General features: G+C 34.3%; 1 protein-coding gene across 3 annotated transcripts in view; it reads right to left on the reverse strand.

Moving 5' to 3' along the window:
• The window catches only part of TBC1D19 (TBC1 domain family member 19), a 46949-nt gene continuing 28184 nt past the window's right edge, over positions 1 to 18765 (reverse strand). For all 3 annotated transcript variants that reach the window (XM_057365044.1, XM_057365043.1, XM_057365045.1), the window contains 10 exons: positions 15361 to 15435; positions 14834 to 14896; positions 10443 to 10527; positions 8215 to 8259; positions 6970 to 7002; positions 4437 to 4546; positions 3130 to 3221; positions 2267 to 2382; positions 1378 to 1448; positions 1 to 376 (listed from right to left, as the gene is read on the reverse strand). In XM_057365044.1, the coding sequence (XP_057221027.1) occupies positions 302 to 376; positions 1378 to 1448; positions 2267 to 2382; positions 3130 to 3221; positions 4437 to 4546; positions 6970 to 7002; positions 8215 to 8259; positions 10443 to 10527; positions 14834 to 14896; positions 15361 to 15435 (765 nt within the window). In that variant the 3' untranslated portion in view covers positions 1 to 301. The remainder of the gene's footprint in view (positions 377 to 1377; positions 1449 to 2266; positions 2383 to 3129; positions 3222 to 4436; positions 4547 to 6969; positions 7003 to 8214; positions 8260 to 10442; positions 10528 to 14833; positions 14897 to 15360; positions 15436 to 18765) is intronic.

Below are 18765 nucleotides of genomic sequence, written 5' to 3' on the forward strand. Positions count from 1 at the left end.
TTACATTTACTTTATTTAATTTAATATTACATGCATTTTAGACAGTGATTCATATTGTTTACTTGCACAGCTAGTCATTCTCTATGTCCAAGTAATAACAATTGCTTTTACGATGAAATTCATTAGCATGCACTGCACACAGTCACRTGCAGTTATTTTTTTCAGTTAGAAAATGTTAAGGTAATAATTTCAAAATTAATTTTATACATACAGTTTATTTTGGTTTTATGCAGACATTGCATAGTTGATGCTTAGTTTCTCCAAAAAGGCTGGAATATTGTACCAGCATGGTTGAAGCAKATCAAGTGACAGTAGCAAACAAGAATATTTGAAGAAGAGGCATAACTTTYAGAGTTGAAAGGTCAGCAAGTACAGCCTAGGATGAAAATCAAAAAGGCTTGTTAAATTTGACATTTGAATCAAATTTCCTTAAAGCAAGTTAAGAAGTCCAAAGAAGATTCAAATACTGACTACAATACTGCCAATAATAGATATGGACACGACTAGAAACAAATTATGCTGGTTTATGTACCTTATTGCATAACTTTTCTTACTAACATTTCAAAGGAAAAACACGTTTACCCAATGTATATTACCCAAGTAATTTTATTTTAGCCTTTAGCCTTACTTCAAATATACACGGCTTCATGRGTGAATAAGAGGTCTAACATTTCAACTTGCTTCTAAAAATAATTGGGAATTAAGAATCCTTATCCTGTGGCTTGGCTAGTACTTGTGAAGTAAGTCCAATGTAATGCCTCAAATAATCAATATCTTCTCATGAAAGTATGTTTTTAAAAAATCCTAAAGAAAGTGATCACAAACTCTCAAAGTCTGGAAAAAAATCCACTACCATATTTTTGCAAAAAAAGAAAAGAAATAAATTAACAAGTTCTAGATATAAACAATAACAATCTTCATTCTAATGACTTCATTTTCTTCGTTTGCTGTGACAGTATGCACAGTGAAATTTCAGATTCACATAGACAAAGTAATCTTGCACAATTTTTGTAATTTGCAGAAGAGAAGCAACTCCATTAAAAYGTACTGAGGAAAAAAGTACAAACCTCTGCAATATCTCAAAAACAATATATCCCACTAAAACAGATGATATATTAAAAAAGAAAAAAAAMCCTTAATAGTACAAAGTAATTTTGTAACACTGCCTTTTTGAAGCAAATATCCTTTATTTCCTTTTACTCCAGAAAACAGTATTATGTACTGCATGTTCAYAATTTCCTTATTTTTTATCTAAGGTAAGAATTTAGACAGAAAGATTTGCACTATGCACCATGTGCCATGTTGAAGCTTAAGTTACTCYTATTGGCAAAGCATCAGAAACTATTTCAATCTCCTCTAAGTGAAACTTATCCTTACTTCAGCTGCAGCCAGTGATGTCACCTCCATCAGGTTGACTGCTCGGAAAGCAAACACAGCAGCTGCCAGGACTGAAAGAAAATGTCCAATATTTAAGTTTCTGACATGATAAGTAGTGGTTAGAATTAATCTTGACATCAAATATCAATTTTCACTTAGTTTAATTATTTTGATTCTGAAGAATAATATACAACAGGTGGCTGCATTTGAGTTTCTTTGGCTACTCTTTGAAAGAGACAGGAAAAACATAACATTCTTTCAGAAAAGTCTGAGTGAAAATGCCTGAGTTTAAGATGACTAGGTTTTAATTAAAAGGGACAAGCTGTCTTTTATGCACAAATGGAACCAAAACCTTTTCTCTTCTACTCACCTACTTTGTATTTAAAAACTGACCCAAATGAAGACATGTTTTCTCTAAAACCTCCATCTTAAATTTTCATAAATATGAGGACATTATTTAAGTACAACATTTTCCAAGTGTCTTAAAAGATGCCACTTCAAAGGAAGAAAGCCAGCAAAGTCAGGGGGACTCTCARTTGCTTTAAGTACTGTAGAAGTAGTTGCCATGCATCTTGTATTTTRTGAAAGGTGATGAATTCATTTACCACTACCACTGAAGCTGGGGGGAAATCCTATGCTCTGTTCAGAGAGCACTTGGCATTTTTTGAGCATTGCCATTAAAAAAAAATTACCTGACATATATGTTATTAAAGATGAAATACTCCTGCAATTCCATTTTTCTAGATGATATATGCTTTGCTATGTTTGTAACCTGCTGTCTGCATTYGAAGAGGAACTATTTTTTTCTCATCACAAAATGCTTTGAAGCTAACATGTATTTGTCTTACATTCACACAGACTTCACACATTTTGTAAAAATAACTTTTACCAGCAAGAATTTCTAGAGAATTGTATCCCAGGATTCTGTCCCACAGAAGCAAGAGCTGGTCTGTAGCTAAATAACCAGAAAATGCTCGTACCATCCATTTAAATGAAATTCGTAGCCTGCAAACAAGTGATAAACAACGGTTATTATATTTCTGCCTCCCATATTGATCAGATTGTCTATAAATTGAAAATATTTCATTATCCTTCTGCATTTCCCTTCCAGGAAGAATAACCATTTTCTCTTGCTGCAGTAATAATCAACATTTTTATTTGCAATAGCCATTATAAAACTATTTAGCATCTCATTTGATAAAGTACTAATATCATTCTCATTATCATTCTGATCAAACAATCACATTAGAGGGATCCTCAGCTATTATCACCCTCAATATTTTATCCTTTCTGCTATTATGCTATTAAGATGAATACCAATTAAGACAAAAAGGTTATCAGGTTCTGTTGTGCCTGGCGCCATGAGCTGACTACCGAATGACAGCCTCCTGCTCTCTCRCCCCTTCCAGCACCTTCTGCTGCAACTAACACATCTCTGTGTCTTCTGTCCCCTAGGAAATACATCATAGTTCCATCATAGTTCCATAGATCCAACATGAATTACTGAAACTTAGCTGAATAATGTAGCATAGAGCATTTTTCACAGAGCAACTCTCCTCTCYTTTTCACAGAGCATAGAGAAGAAATGCACAAAGCACAGATACATAGGTTAGACAAAGCACTCCATCTGATTCTCAAGGAAAAATGTTTATACTTTAGAGTAATTTTCCATAGATCTTAAAATACTTCAGAAGACCATTTTCAGAACAATGAATATACAACATTTGTAACAAGTCAGAAAGAAGCACTTACGGCTGAGCTCCAATTTCTCGGAGGTGATAAAAGAGTTGGGGCAGATGGGTTTGTAGAAGAGTCTCAAAAAGCAAACACAATGATACAATGCCCTAAAGAAACAAGATCATATCCTGAATACTAACACTCATCCTGTCAAATCTGAGAAAACACTATCAGCATGTAAGAATGCATAATTTTTTAATTCAAACAATGGAACACTATTAATGATATAATATTCAACGCAGGTGAGAAAGGCACAAGCAATTCCAACACCTTCAGTCACTTGCTGATAATACCTTCATTGCCTTGCTCCTGCAACTTTGTGTATGTATTAGCAACATCATATGTTCTGATAGTCTTTCAACTCTGAACTCTGGTGTTTCTGACTTAGTGGGTTATTATAWTATGACATACTTGAAATATTTCCACTTCGATGAAACAATCACAGTTGCACTAAAAAATAAGGATGTGAGAAAAARTATCTCTCTAATAAGTAAAACCAAACAGCAATGGGGATAACTACAAAAAAGTTAAACATAAACAAATTTTAAAATTTGTTTAAAAAATTACCATGGAAGTGAACAGACTCTGGTTTGACTCCCTTCTCTGCTATTAAAGATGGAAAGCACTAAACACAGCCTTGAAATGGCATATCAAGGAAAGGATTTTGTTTGACCAGAAAATAATTTCAAAAAGTACTATAACTCTACAGCACTTTTTGAAGTAAAAGAAATATTCACTGTTTAATTCTTCAGAAATAGAAGACAAGCCAATTTTTACAACTATCCTACATTCAAGATAGCTGTTCCTGGTCACAAACAGCCAAATTATTTAAACACATCTAGTAGTACTAAAAAGCTGKCATACCAAGATACTACACTGAAAGAGACTGACACTGACTTGGTATCACTGAAACAGTATCTCTACACATATGATTATATTTTAGTCCCTCTACCCTACACAATACTTCACTGTCCACTTACATGTCATTAATGAAAATGAGTTTATATTTATGGAACTCCCTGAGCTGAGAAACCTTTTATATTAAAAACCTTGACTCTTATAAAAGACCCCACACCTTCATAGAACGAGAACTTATTATTTCAATAAAGGTAAATGATATTCCATAGCAAAGACTAACACTGACATAGAAAACAACTATACGCAGACTGGAATTACCTAAAAATTCTCCCAAGGTTGCCTGAAATATTGTATTATATTTAAAAGGATACATTTCAATTACATAGAAAACCATGCTACTGTATATTATTATTCCGTAGCAAACAGAATATCAAGTGAGTGGATTTAATTCCTAATGAACTTACAGAGGGATGAGAAGAGATGGAATGGAGTCTGAAGAAAAAACGCACATACATCTCACGGAATATCTGATACAATTTGGAAGGTTCATGGTACAGAAAACAAAGTGGAGCAACTGAAAGAATAAAAGAATTATAATTGACTCAACACTGTAAACTGCTAAAAGAGTTCAATGATTAAGCGCATGGAGTATGAGGAAAAGCCAAGTAACTTACAGTACCACAATTTATAAAAACAGTACTAAACCAATTACTGAGAAAGAAGTATTCCATAACAGTCTATTGTTTAATGTAAAAAGTAAAAAAAGGGAGTATGATACATTCTAGGTATTATTTCTACAAATTTCAAAAAATTAAACCAATTAGAACCTGCTTATTACAGTGCTAGCCCCTGAACTGTAAGAAATATGCTGTAAGGAGAGCATCTCTGGGGTGTAGGGCAATGGGATGCTGAACAGTGCAAGCTCTTGATTCAACTGTCTGTAATTTCCAATGTGTCATGGRGCCAGTGACCAGCTCTAAATTATGCCCAAGTTGTAAGACTGCTTGAAGATAGACATTGTGAAAATGAAAATATTAAAGGGACAGTTTTTGGTTGCCACAATAACATCACTAAGTATGACACACTGATTATCGATATGACCTGTTTATTTCTTACAAGATCTGTAAACCAGTGACATTTGGTAGTTTAGTGTTTAGAAGTCTTCTAGTACACCTGATTCAAAATAACAACTGACTAAATTTGTAAAACAGCAGCTTTCAAACTTTTCTTGTTTTGCCAAAGTCTAACATATAGATAAATGTTATATTTATATAACATAAACATAACCAGTTCCTTGAGACTGCGCAAGCATAACCAGTTCTTTGAGGCTGACAGTCCACACACTCAATGCATTTTCACAGACAGTTGTCCTTATACCTTTTTGTGAACAGCCTTTTGATCTGGTCACTCATCATACTGACTGCTTCATTGTACAGGTGCACTCATTTTAGCTGACAGCTTACATTTTAAGAGACTTACAGTCTCTATCTCCACAGTTACCTACCCTTTCAGTTTTATTTACACTAAGCTAGATATAGACACATTGATCTGCGTAAGTATGTATACACATACACCTATATCTATGTAACTTTTTAATATATATATGAATATATGTGTGTGTGAATTTTAATCTTCATATCTAGATATCAGAGAAGGTGGCTTAATAAAAAAAAAATGCTGCCTGTGTATGAGAGCTGGGGTGCTAAGGTAGGGTGAAATGTTCACAGAAAGGTGTATTTCTGTAAGGGTAAGAAAAGCAGAGGGTGTTACCCATGTYTATGTTTTAAATGCTTGAAGATGGAGGTGGAAGACTTGTCAGCGTGCATATGTACATAAAGTCCAAGAGGGTAATAGAACAGCCTCCGACAGCTGGCACCCTGACAGTGTATGCAAGCAAACAGGAAAAAGGGTATAGGATTTTCATAAGGAACCAGATACTTCCTCATATAGCAGCACAGCAYGAAATACAGAAGATGCTCTGCTTGGTCCCAGGCACCATACACACAGCCTTGAATGACATTACCATGTTTCTGCTGCCTTGTTTTTCACCCTTCCTCCCTCTCAGAGCCAGCACATTCTGAGCTTGTGCAAAGAGTGAGGACAGAAGGGAGGGAGGAAAACTCACACCCGAGTTAGGGAGATGCTGTTCTCAAGGGCAGAGTCAAATCCAAACATTTTGAAAAGCAGTTCACATGGAACAAGTGAACGCCTCCTAGTGAGTCCCTAAGGAAGAGTTTGTAACTTAAGAGCTCATTACTTCAAAGACTTCAGATTCCCTACTCAGGTTCAAATTTGCATTTTATATTTAAATTGCATTATTTTAATGATTGTGAAATCATTAAACTTTAGTATTAGCAAAACATAGCATTGAAAGTATAACCTTACAATCTGCTTGCCCTGTGATGCTAAAAATACCTTYAATAAATCAAAAGGAAAACCTGAAAAGCCAAAACATGTACTCTCACATTGCTGGAGTACATCTACAATAGCTGCAATACGTCTGTGACCAAAGGAGATTTGTCTGCTTTTTTCTAGAAAATCTTGTTGATATTTGTCCTTTCCTCTGTGCAGTAAATTCACAACCATTCTATTATGTAATGCTCTTTTAACACCTCTTGCAGACAAATGTATAGAGCAACAGGCTTTTCACATTATTCTTGTTTATAAGAACTCTCTTCATGGGTACATGGTCTACCCAGAAATGAAACACAAGGAAAGAGCACTTCGTTGGTAAACTTTATCCCTCTGTTCATATACATTAGGATGCATAACTTAGCTCAACTAAGCTCTCAAAGAAGGAATTCACACATGGCAGCAAGCTGTAATATAAGTAAATAAATCACCTGAAATTTTAAAAGTATATACAACAATCTCCATACACAAAGAAAGATAAATGCACATACACAAATTTAAAAGCRGCAGGAAAGTACATACAGCTTGAACCTGCAATATGGGGAAAAGCAATCCTGAGGATTTTAGTTTCTGAGTCACACTTACCATACATAGAAAAGCCATGAAAAGGAATTACACCTACAAAACAAAAATATTTTTTCTGTTCTTTTATAGTCGTCTTTATCCATGCAAAAATAAATATTCCCCCCCCCCTCCACGTTGCCAAACTGTATTCTGCCTATGTGAGGAACAAAGTATTTCCTTGTTATTGCACCCTCATACAYTTCCATCTTGTAAATTCTTAAGGGCAATATCACCTCCATCAGTACAACCAATTACATGCTTAAACACAAGCTATAGTTCCTAGAAAGAAAAGTAAAGCTCAGTTTCCATGAAGCTGTTAGACAGAAGCTTTGCTGATATCAGAATCTAATTTCAGATAAATGACAGCCCATAAATGTCATGCACTGACAAGAATGGAGTAGGAATAAAAGGAGGCTAAGATCTCTAGTAATTCATGTAGTGCCCAGGACATTCACAGTACTTGGCAGTTTAAAGCATGACAGCTCTGTCCTCCTTTCCAGCTGATCATAGCCCCCATTCACTAGATTTTATATAAGACTGGTAAGGGGAGGCTGCTTTGGCCAAAGATTGTAAGAACAATGTTTCATGACTACAAAGCCATGCAAAGGAATTGCAGAGGCAAACATGAAAAAAAGTGAAACAAATGTATGTGCCGCAACTGACTCCACTGAAATACAGAAGACATAAAAGACAAAGTCAGAGACACAGATTTAAGATTGATGATTTAAGGCCTTGAAAGCAAGAGCAAAGAGCTTGAACTTAAAATACAAATGCAGGGAAAGGATTCAATAGAGATTGAAATGCTCAAGCAAAGAGCTGAAAAAAATTTTAAGAATTGAAGTTATAACAACAGCAACGATATTMATTTAAAATTACACAGATAGGCTGTGTTGGAAGTTTTAATATGAGCACACATTTTGAAAGGAAAAGGGTGTGGTTTGTCAAGCACTGAAAAGCTGGGAGGTTAGCCAGTTTCAGCATGTATCATTCAAATCCTCTAAGTGCTGATATAAGATTGAATACAAGCTTCTGCACCACAAGTTGYTTTCCTTCTCCGTCCCACACAAATAGACAAATTCTGCTTGTGACTACTAACACCAGGCTGAATGTGGGTTTGGAGTAGCTTTATTCCAGCTTACTCCTCGAAATTAATGAATTTCACAGGATAACAGCAAAACATAACTTGCAACAGAAAAGACATTTTTGAGAAAAAAATCCTGTATCTTTCCAATCTACCACTAGAGGAGGCAATAGTATAATTCATACCATTTGGAGGATAGAAAACAGCATATTCTTCCATTCCAAGTTTTCCTGTGAACCATTAAACCAAAAAGAAAATGTGATTAAGCTGTGAAAAGGTATAAAGATTTAAATAATTTAAATTTTAAAAGTAGATTTTAAGTTACATTTACAAAAATTGCAACTAATTACATTAGTGACCATTTGGCACTGTCTAAAACAAGCAAGCAATGCAATAGGAAAGGTATGTCAGATATAAAACTGAAATGCAGCACCAATAAAYGATGACAAACAACAAAAAAGAGGAGGAAAACGTTAGCAATGCCATTTAATTGAGATTTTATTTGGGTGTGTCTTAGGAGTTCTAAAGGTGTTTGCTACAGATATTGAAGACAGTGAAGCTCCAGGAGAAAARAAGGGCAGACTGACCTAGGGACAGGAAAGGCATTTAAACAGACACAACCACAGATCAAAAATATTCAAGGCTTCATTAGGTCTGCAACAGAGAGGATGATGAATGCTCTGATAAAAACCCCAATATTTAAGTATTCTGCTGGATACAAAAGATTTAAGTCGCAAAAATCACTTATCATAGAGACTGACCATATAACTTTATCTTCTCTGAAAAATGAACACATTATATTACAAAACCATATGTTAATTATAGAACCTTATAAAATGTAACAATTTATTCACAAATATAAAAGTGTTATTAAGCATAATTACAACTAATTAAAACTAGCAATTGTTTTAGTTCTAAAATGAGAACATTCAACTAAGAATTTAATTAATTACATGAAATTTTATAAAATRTTCTGAGATCCTTTTAATCTCTGTGTATTGTGTTCACTTGTCACAGTAGAATTTAGCACATGGAACTTTTGTCAGGTTCGATGGAATCTGGACCTTGATATTATTCTATAGCATGAACCGACTAAAATAAAATAAAAATTAAGCTGCAAAACTCCTGCTTACTACCCCATGAAAACAAAATCCAAAATTTTCCAATTATGCAAATGAGCTGCTTCATTAAACTAAAAAATATTTCCTCCTTTTCCTTTCAATAATTTGTTTGTTGTGCAGTCAGGAATTATAATCTGGGAGGAGAGTATTTTTAGCATAAAGCACATCTCTTGGAAAATTAGCTAAAAATAGGACATATAAGCCTTTTGGATTTACACTGCACAGATTTAGGTATCAGCAACATCATTCCCAGGATTTGTCTAGGAATATGCAGGATGGTCTCCATAGATGTGTTTCTGGGCTGCCATGGCTCTGTACCTGAAGCAAAACCTGGGATCCCACTGCTGTTCTGCTCTCATGTGCACCATCTGCTCATTTCAAGGAGTAGGTAAAGAAAATTCCATAATTCAGTTCAAGAGAGTAAAAGAAGCAATAAAAAGGAATTAAAAAAATTAAAAACCAAACATTACTTTTAGTGACATAAGCAGCAAAAAGAAAATTGTCAGCAGAGGTCCTATTAAAAAAAGTACTTAGGGATCATATTTGGCTAAATACACAAGCACCAGGGACCAAGGAAATAAATGGGAATGTAGTAGGTGAAAAAATAGATGGGAAGAATAAGGCAKTTGAGGTTCTAAGAAGCATGGAAACATCCAAGAAATGGCACCAGAAGTTGGCAGACAAGGCAAGTGGACTGAATCAAGAAATTTGAAGTTTTTTAAGAAAAATAATGAGACCTCAAATCCAAAACATACAAAAATAAGCTAATCCTCCAGAAGACGCCATGATTTTTAAAAAAATCAATATTAAGTGCACTTAAGCTCTACTCTCCCACACCTTTGAACAGAGACCACAGTTCTTCAGCAATATGTTTTGCAAAACTCACTGCTTTGAAAAGACAACATTCTACAATGACTTCCAGTTGCTAAATTTATTGAAGTTGCAGAGGACAATATTGTCTGTTTAAATTTCTAGCTCTGATGAAGCTGACATTGCCAAGATTTTAGTATATTGTCATAGTTGTGTCTCATTTCTTCTGGTAAAATACTGCAGAATTATACACAGAAAACTGGAGGAAAAGAACAACATTGCAATGTTGGCCTTTATGTGATCAGCTTCTAAACCGTCATACTAGAATTGGTGCAGAAGTCAACTGGATACACAGAGTTTTTATTAACATTCTTTTAAGTGTAGTTTACTAGGTATAATGAACACAAAGCAAACTCACATACTGTATTACTGCAGCAGTCAACAAAAATCTACATGATCTTTTTTAAAACAACTCTTTTTACCTTGTATGTATGATTTGGGTGGGGTGGCGCTACTGTAAGTAAAGTGCTCCAATACAGATGTATCTCGGGAAAAACACAGTAACACCTGCAGAAAAGAAAGGCAGCAGACTAACTGAATCAAAGCAATGTCAAACAAATTTAAGGACCTGCCTTAAACAGTATTTCTCACCAACTCAGTTTATTTTCCTGTTCAAATTTCCAGGCTCACTTTGAACTTGCTGTAATTTCACATTCACTTTCATTTGTAACCAGTAATATATTCACATTCTTCAACCCTCCTCCTTCCCTCTCAGCAGGTGTTTATCCCCTTCTGTCAGAACAGTAGTGACTGTGCACACACCTGGCTGCTTTTACACCTTTTAGACTGTTTTTCTATTCAGTTACTGTGACCTGGAGATGTCTTATGAAGTGAAAAAGCAAGTGAAATATTTACATTCTCAGATGTGTGCAGTTGTGGAAGAACTTACATGTGCTTTCATTCCCAGGATCTTTACAAAATGTTTGCATGCAATTCAGTTCTTTCATAAAACAGATTATTCACTTGTATACTGTATTCAGAAATGCACAWTGTATACTGTAAAATATATTTGGCATTTATTGTTTACATAAATGAAAAAAACTGTTCACTGAGTATAAAATTAAACAGTAAAAGCATTCATAGAAAAAAAAATACCAATTAAGAATCTCTCCTAAGCGGAGTTGTAAAAAATTTAGTAATTATTACTGTACTTTAAAATCATCGTGTTTTCATGCACTGAAAGGCTGCACTATGAAGAAGCTACACAAGAGGGCAGACATAAGGCAGACTTCAACTGACTGCTGGCTTTTGCACACCTGAGTCCCTCTGTGTCATGGTTTAAGCCCAGCTGGAAWWCAACAATCACTCAGCTGCTCAGCCTCCTTCCTCTCCCTCTCCACCCCGGTGGAATGGGGAGGAGAATCAAAGTAAAACATGTAGGTTGAGATAAGAACATCCAGTGAGTGAATAACAGCAAATGATAATAATAATGAYAATAAAAACACTAAAGACAGACCCTTCCCAAACCCAGATTGGTCCCCCTTCCAGGTRACTCCCCCCAGTTTATATACTGAGCATGATGCTCTGTGGTGTGGAATATCCTTTTGGTCAGTCCCAGCTGGACTGTCTCCCAGTTTCTTTTGTGCACCTCCTCACTGGCAGAGCATGAGACAAGGAAAACGTCCTTAGGATAAACACAACTTAGTAAAACACCAAAAYATCAGTGCGTTATCAACACCATTCYCATTCCCAATCCAAAACACAGCACTGTAACAGCTGCTGAAACGAAATTARTTCTACCCTAGCTGAACCCAGGTTACTCTGCTCTTGAAGATTTTAAGAGTTTGTTTTAACTGTAGTCAAGGTATAAAAGGTAGAAATGTCTTAAGATGGTATTTCATTACATAATTTATTGTGAATAAAAATTAATGGATTTTTCCTTCCCACTAATTGGTGCACTCATCTTCCACATATCAGCATTTGTCAAAAGGAAACATGCAAAATGAAACATCTGAATATTATTGCTTTAAATTTTTTTTTTTATGGAAAGCAGGTCATTTTTTGAAACTTTTCTTTTTTGAAGCTCTAAACTATTTCTCAAATACAAACATTTTTTAAAAACGAGTACTTTCTTTATCTCAAACAGTTTAAGTTAAGTATTATTTTTGTGCAACACACAATCATGTTCATAGCTGCCAAAATGTCACTGACAATAACAATGCACAGGCAAATGTAATTCTATGTGTATGTTAACTGAGGTGAAAGAGAAACTAATCTGAAAAGGACATAAACTATGTTCTCTCATAGGGGAAAGAATGTAACCTTCATTTGAGGCCCCCTTTTTTAGAAATACAGTGTCCAGTACCAGCATCTGGAAATCTTTAAATGAAGACTCTGCATCTTTTTTAAGAGATAGACTCTAGCTCAAACCTAAGTTATGACTATATCTAAAAAATTTCTGGGTGAGGTTGTTTGCATGTATTCATTATGCAAGATGTAAGATTAAAGTATTCCAATTGAACTTCTGGCCTGAAATAATGAATTTGCAAATTTACTAATCCATGTGTTATTTTTTTACATTAACAAAATGATAGTGCTAATGAAGATAATGGTACAAACCCCTTTTCAAGTACAGAAATATATGGCAAACTAGTGGACATTTACAACCCAACTGAAAAGAAAACCTCTGAATTCAAGTCACTGAGGGAAAGAAAAAAATCCAAAATCAAAGCTTTTATTAAAATGGAATTACTTTATCAAAAGTACCGGTATTTTATTTCAATAGTTATGGAGAAGTAGTAAAAATATGTAAACTTTGGGATAAAGAAAGAAAAGATATTAAAGGAAATAAATTACATCATTTCAGTGGTCTTCCTGAAAAGGACTGCATGCTAGTAAAGAGGTACCATAATCCAGCAAAATATCAACATCACTATTTTAAGCCCAAATTTTCTTGTTTTGATGGATACTTTATCTATTTCACAACATACAGAAAAAGGATACACTCTACYCAATGACTTGGAAAACTTAAAGAGACAGTAACAAGTCATAAAAAAAGCCATAAATCTGGTGCAAACAGAAAAATAATGTGTCTGATTTAAACTAATATTTTATTATCTATCTTATTTAGCCAATATTTAATTCCATTTATAATATTAAATCAATAAATAATACCCCACATCACAGTGACTCATACTACAGAATTTTCCAGGGGATATAGAACAAAATAATTTGGCAGGAAAGCACTTGCAAATTAGGTTGGAAGAAGAAATTATCATGGAAAATGGATAACTTTCTTCTAGAGTAGAGTTTGAAGAATACCACAAAATAGCAAACCAAACTAGAGAAATGAGTAATTAGAAGTTTGAGATATTCTCCGCCTCAAGGCCTGGCAGTAAAAACAGCCACATAATTTTTCAAAGATTTTTGGTGAGTCTCCTTCAAATTACTAAAGACAGTTTAGTCTTTTTTATGATTTTAATTCTGTAACTATTCTTTTAGTCAATGGAGATACAAAAAAAAAAATTGAAAACGTTCAACTGGGTTATATATTGAGAATGACAAACAAAATCAATTTCTGATGGTCTTAAAACAAAAGATTAAATGATATGCTAGTTCATACTTATTCATAGTTTGTAATCCTGTACCTACTGGAACTGTCAGTTAAAGACTAATTAAAACCATAGTAGCCTACATAATAAATGAAAAAGAAATAGGAATGAGATTTTCACATCCCAGCTTGAAGACAGTGTTACAATGATGATCATCTTTGACCAAGAAAAACTCTTACATGTAAATATTGTAGTGAACAAATATCAGTGTTTGAGTTGTCATTATTCTGACAGTTTGCAAATTTTAATTCAAAATTAAAAAAATTTGAAACAAATTCTGATGTGGATCTTAATTCTGTACCTATTTTAAAATAAAAAAGGTCACAATTTCACAAGATTATAGTGTTAAGTACTAATGTTTAAATGCTAGTATGCTAAACTATTTGCACACATCCTTGAATAGCGTGCTTAACTAGTACTGCATATATTATACCTATATGGACTAAGCAGCATTAAAGACAGTTTCTTGCCTAATTAAATTACTAGCAGTTTTACACATTCCTATCAAAGAAGAAATTATTTAGTTTCACATAGCTCTAAATCAAAAAATTAAGCAAGGCTAACATAACAGATGTGACTAATGAAATCAAAAGCACTGTAGAAATGCTAAAGTTTGCTGCATGATCATTATGTTGACACTGCAGGCCGCTACACATTAGGAAATTCAYAGATGTAATCACCTTCTATTTATGGGCATTTGATAGGCAGCAATGAAGATAATTCTTTATAAATTAGCTGTATTCCTGATTGCTAGAAAAGCTTTGCAATAGGAGCAATCCTACAAGCAAACATACCCATCACTACCTTATACAGAATCAATGTCTTTAAATTAAAAGTATGTTAATACAATATCTTTTATGCTTATTGAAGTAGGTCACTGTAAAGCAAGGTTTGTTTTTTTTTAAATGGAACCCTGAATATATTTTTCAAGTCTTAATTTCTCTGTTCATCAAGCTTTTAATTGTTGGGGGTTATTTATTGCAAACCTGGAAAGGGGAAAAATATGGCTGGCGTATTTTCCAGTTTGCACTGGAAAGACATTGTGTATGGTCCTTCATAGCAGGAGTTTTAGAAACTTGCCCTGCTTAACCTGTTTAAGTGTACAAGTTTGTTATTCAGAAGGGGAAGTACATGTAACACAGCAAACACAGGTATCTGTCCCACTGTACTCTGCCTTACAAAGGCAGCCCTCTCTCCAAAGATGATACAATCCCACAGGAGTATACCTCCCAAGTTTTCTAACAAAAAAAAAGGTTACATACCTGATATAAATAATCCTCGAATACAAAATAGTAGTCATCATTGCTTGCTGTCAGCTTCACATCCTGTAATAAAAAATACATGAACTTGAAGCCAAAAGACCTTGCTTCAGACTTCCACTAAGGCTAAACTTGACATGGAAATAGAAGACAGTTTCACTTTCACTCAAAGACCTATAGTTAAGTTTAGACTCCATATTTTAAAATTAAAAAATACTATATTAACTTGATCATTAAGTATTCAAAGTTGAAACTTGAAATGGAAGCAGTCATGCACCCTGTTGGCTCTTTCTCACAAACTCAGTTATTCCTTCAAATGAAGATACMATTTCTTTACAACTTAATGGTTCAACTCAAATGTCTTACATGAAAGACACCACAAGGAGTGAGTTCACAATAAAAAGTTCACACTAATTATTTTTAYGCTCCTGCAAACCAAACCATCGAGTATTTTCCTTGTTAAAAAAAAAAMCAACAAGACACCAGTGTGATGAGCATATAAATCACTCACCATTTAGTGAATTACTTACTTTGTAAATCAGGCTGTCCACTAAAAGGTCATGCTGAATCACATTTGACTTAAGCTGTTCATAATACAAGATGTCCTAAAATTAAAAATATTACCATCATCTGTCTGAGACATGAACTGAATTTAAACTAAAAAAATTAATTTTCAGCAATTGAAGAAACAACAGCATGTATTCAACAGAAAAGAAAGCACTGCATATTTATGAAACATCTATCATGTTTTATTTCAGTTTAAGCCCTAAGAATTGAGATTTGAGACATTATAAAAAGACCTTCCCTTCAGATAATTAATAAAATGAGAATGAARGGACTAGTTCAAACCAAAGACCCATATCTTCCAAATTTTGGTTCTCTACACCTAAAACCTTTTCAATGCTCAAAATCATTAGGTTTTGTTTCTTTGTTACCTCTATTTTCATGCACCTCTCCACCAATAGGCTCTCTCTTATCTTTAAGCATTAGTGAGTTGCTCCAAATATTTGACATTAAACTAGTATGAACCTGTAAACAGTTTCAATTTGTGCAAAGATGAAATTAAAAATATATATAAAGAACAGTTGAACACAAAGAACTAGGACCTTGTTTCAAATTCCAGTTGCTTCTTGAATGTCTATAGAACATACACACAGGTGAAATGATGGGGAAGAATCTTTTACTTATTCTATCCCTTCCTTCTTAGAAAGAGCTTGCAAAGGAAAAATAGAATTAAATATCACACTGCCAACATGTAACTYCCAAATCCCTAAATACCTCTCTGCTGTTACACCTACAGTAGAATAATAGTTTCTGATTGAACTAATTGATAAATTAAATCAGCCATCCCAAAGATCATTCCAACTGCACTAAAAGCTATCAAAACTATTTTGATTTCAAGGTATCTATATGGACACCACACAAACATTTGTATATTCCAAGCTTTACATATTTACTGCTGATTTCTTTGATAAATGGACAAGTCCAGTGTAAGAATTTAAGGAACAAGTGGGAAGTAAGATGGAATTTTGAGAGGGAGAGAATGTTGAATAGTACACACTTAAAGCATTCTTTTTTTCATGGCTACAGAGAACTATTTGAATACTCGGGTCATAATTTTAATGCATCAATACAGTAGTCTAATCAAATATAACACTGTCAAATGAATACCCATTTTTTGCCATCTCCAATGACTGTCCATATAAAAACACAAGAAGCTAATATTAAAAAGAAACACAACCAAAATCAAAGAAGTCAAAACCAAAACACATGGCCAGTGGGTTGGAACTAGACGATCTTTAAGATTCCTTCCAACCCAAACCATTCTGAGCCTAAGAAAACCAAAAGGACAAGCTGCTCACTCAAAATAGAACTCATGAAAAAAACAAATCTAGGAAACACATCAGAAAATATTAAAAAAGGACTTGCAAAGCAAACACAATTATAGCCATTCTAGGAATAAAGATTTTAACCCATTACTTGCCATTAATTCTCTCTTAAATTGTGATTGTTGTGATGCAAAATGAATCCAGGCTTGGGAATCATGCCAGGTTCTAGCCAAACCTTGGCTACAAGAGGATCTTGCCCATATCTCTTAGTAAGACAAGAGGCTTGTGACTGATRCTGTATTAATACATTTATTCYTTAGATCTAAATCCTAAAATGTATTAATGTATTAATACATTTATTCCTTAGATCTAAATCCTTTCAAGACACAGGACTCTCTGGTGATCAGTCTCTCACACAGTAAGGAAGATTTTAAAAGCCTTACTCAGCCTTTAAAAAAGATTCAAGTCTCCTTTTACTGTCTGTTGGCTGYATTTCTTTTTCCAGATGAGAAATTCCACTACTAGCAACTTTCAGGAGTGTCCAAAAACGTGTTACATTTCTTACGTTATTTAAAATGTTTTCAGTTACAAAACAAAAATCTTACCATTTTCAACTGATTCAACATTTCTTCTTTGTCTGCTAAATCTTCATGAAACATTGATTKGTAAACTTTTTCCTTTTTAAAACTCTGTTGCATTTTTATGTAGACTGCAGTTTTTCTGAAAATTACATGTTATTTGTACCACACCTCCCAATATACTCATCTTTCCAAATTGAAACAAAGTACACTTCAGGATTGCAGTGACCAGCCTTTTTGACCTTAYAAAGCCACATCCCAAAATTTCACCCAAACCATTCATATTGACTTGAGAGCATAGAGGAGTTCTGAATMGAGTTTATAGGTAAGAGAGAACAGCATCTTGCAGCAGAACGCAGCAAAGCTACTTTAAGCAGAAACTGGTGATTCACCTTCTCTGAAATTAGAGTTTGCAATACTCAGCAGCCTCTGTGCCGGCACAGTCCACCCATGCCCTGTCATGAAATCCCTGGCACCAGAGCTACTCTCACTGATGAACTGCTGGCAGGACATGACCCATTCTCAGTTACCCTTGCCATGGGATTGCACTGTTATATTTGCCTCTCAAATCTAACAAGGACAAAACAAAAACCTTACCAGATTACAGAAAGAGAAAATAGACAAGAGTTTAAAGAAGACCCTCCTGATAAATTCTTGAAGAGGGTCCAAAGCTTATTATCCTTTCACCAGAGACCTGTGCAATCTACTTGTAAAGTACATCCTTCTCCAGCCAAATATGGTGGCAGTCTGTTACTATAACTGGGCTTTCTGCTGTTCGAATGGTACAGAGGGGACCTTTGGCTACTGATCATAATCTAAAAAATCCTTCTGATAATGCAGATATACATAATGCTCTGTTATGAACTTATCATCTCACCCATTTATTAAGTTTTTAAACYTTGGAAACTACATTCAGTAAAAACTCTAGCAAAGCAAAGAATTATTAATTTMTGCATGCTGGAAATTTCAGAATTAAGATTTTCCATCTATTATTTAAAAAAAATAGAGGGGAAGAAAAAGTCCACCAGATAATGAAGAAATTTCTTTCCTAAGCACTGTTTCAGTAGCATGCAGAGAATAAACAATTGTGTAACACTACGAACAGAAGGAAAAAAAAATTAAACAGATTCTCGGTAAGTGTGTGTCATCCATTTCGTGCAATGAGGCAGACATCCCACAGGAAATAACTGTGATTCTGTGATTCAWGATCATATGATTAAAATACATATACAGCAAATTGGACTGTTTACACARGCAATATTACCTCTGACACTGTTCACCTTTCAAATGTTTGTCCTTGCAACCTTAAAAAGGCTCTTTTAACACAGTTCCTCTAAAGTGTACCATTACAAATGAAAACTAAGAAACAATTTGTCAGGCAATRTGTTTACACATTTCTAAATAATCCTGCATACCAAGCTCACAGTTTATCATTTTTATGATTGCAATGCTAGATTGTTATTATTCATCCCTTGCTTGGCTGTGCATTAGCTCTGTACAGAGGCTGCGCTTCACTTTAAAATTTTCC

Source organism: Malurus melanocephalus, unplaced genomic scaffold (assembly GCF_030028575.1).
Source record: "Malurus melanocephalus ecotype Western Australia unplaced genomic scaffold, MMel_1.1 scaffold_47, whole genome shotgun sequence".
Taxonomy (NCBI): Eukaryota; Metazoa; Chordata; class Aves; order Passeriformes; family Maluridae; genus Malurus; species Malurus melanocephalus.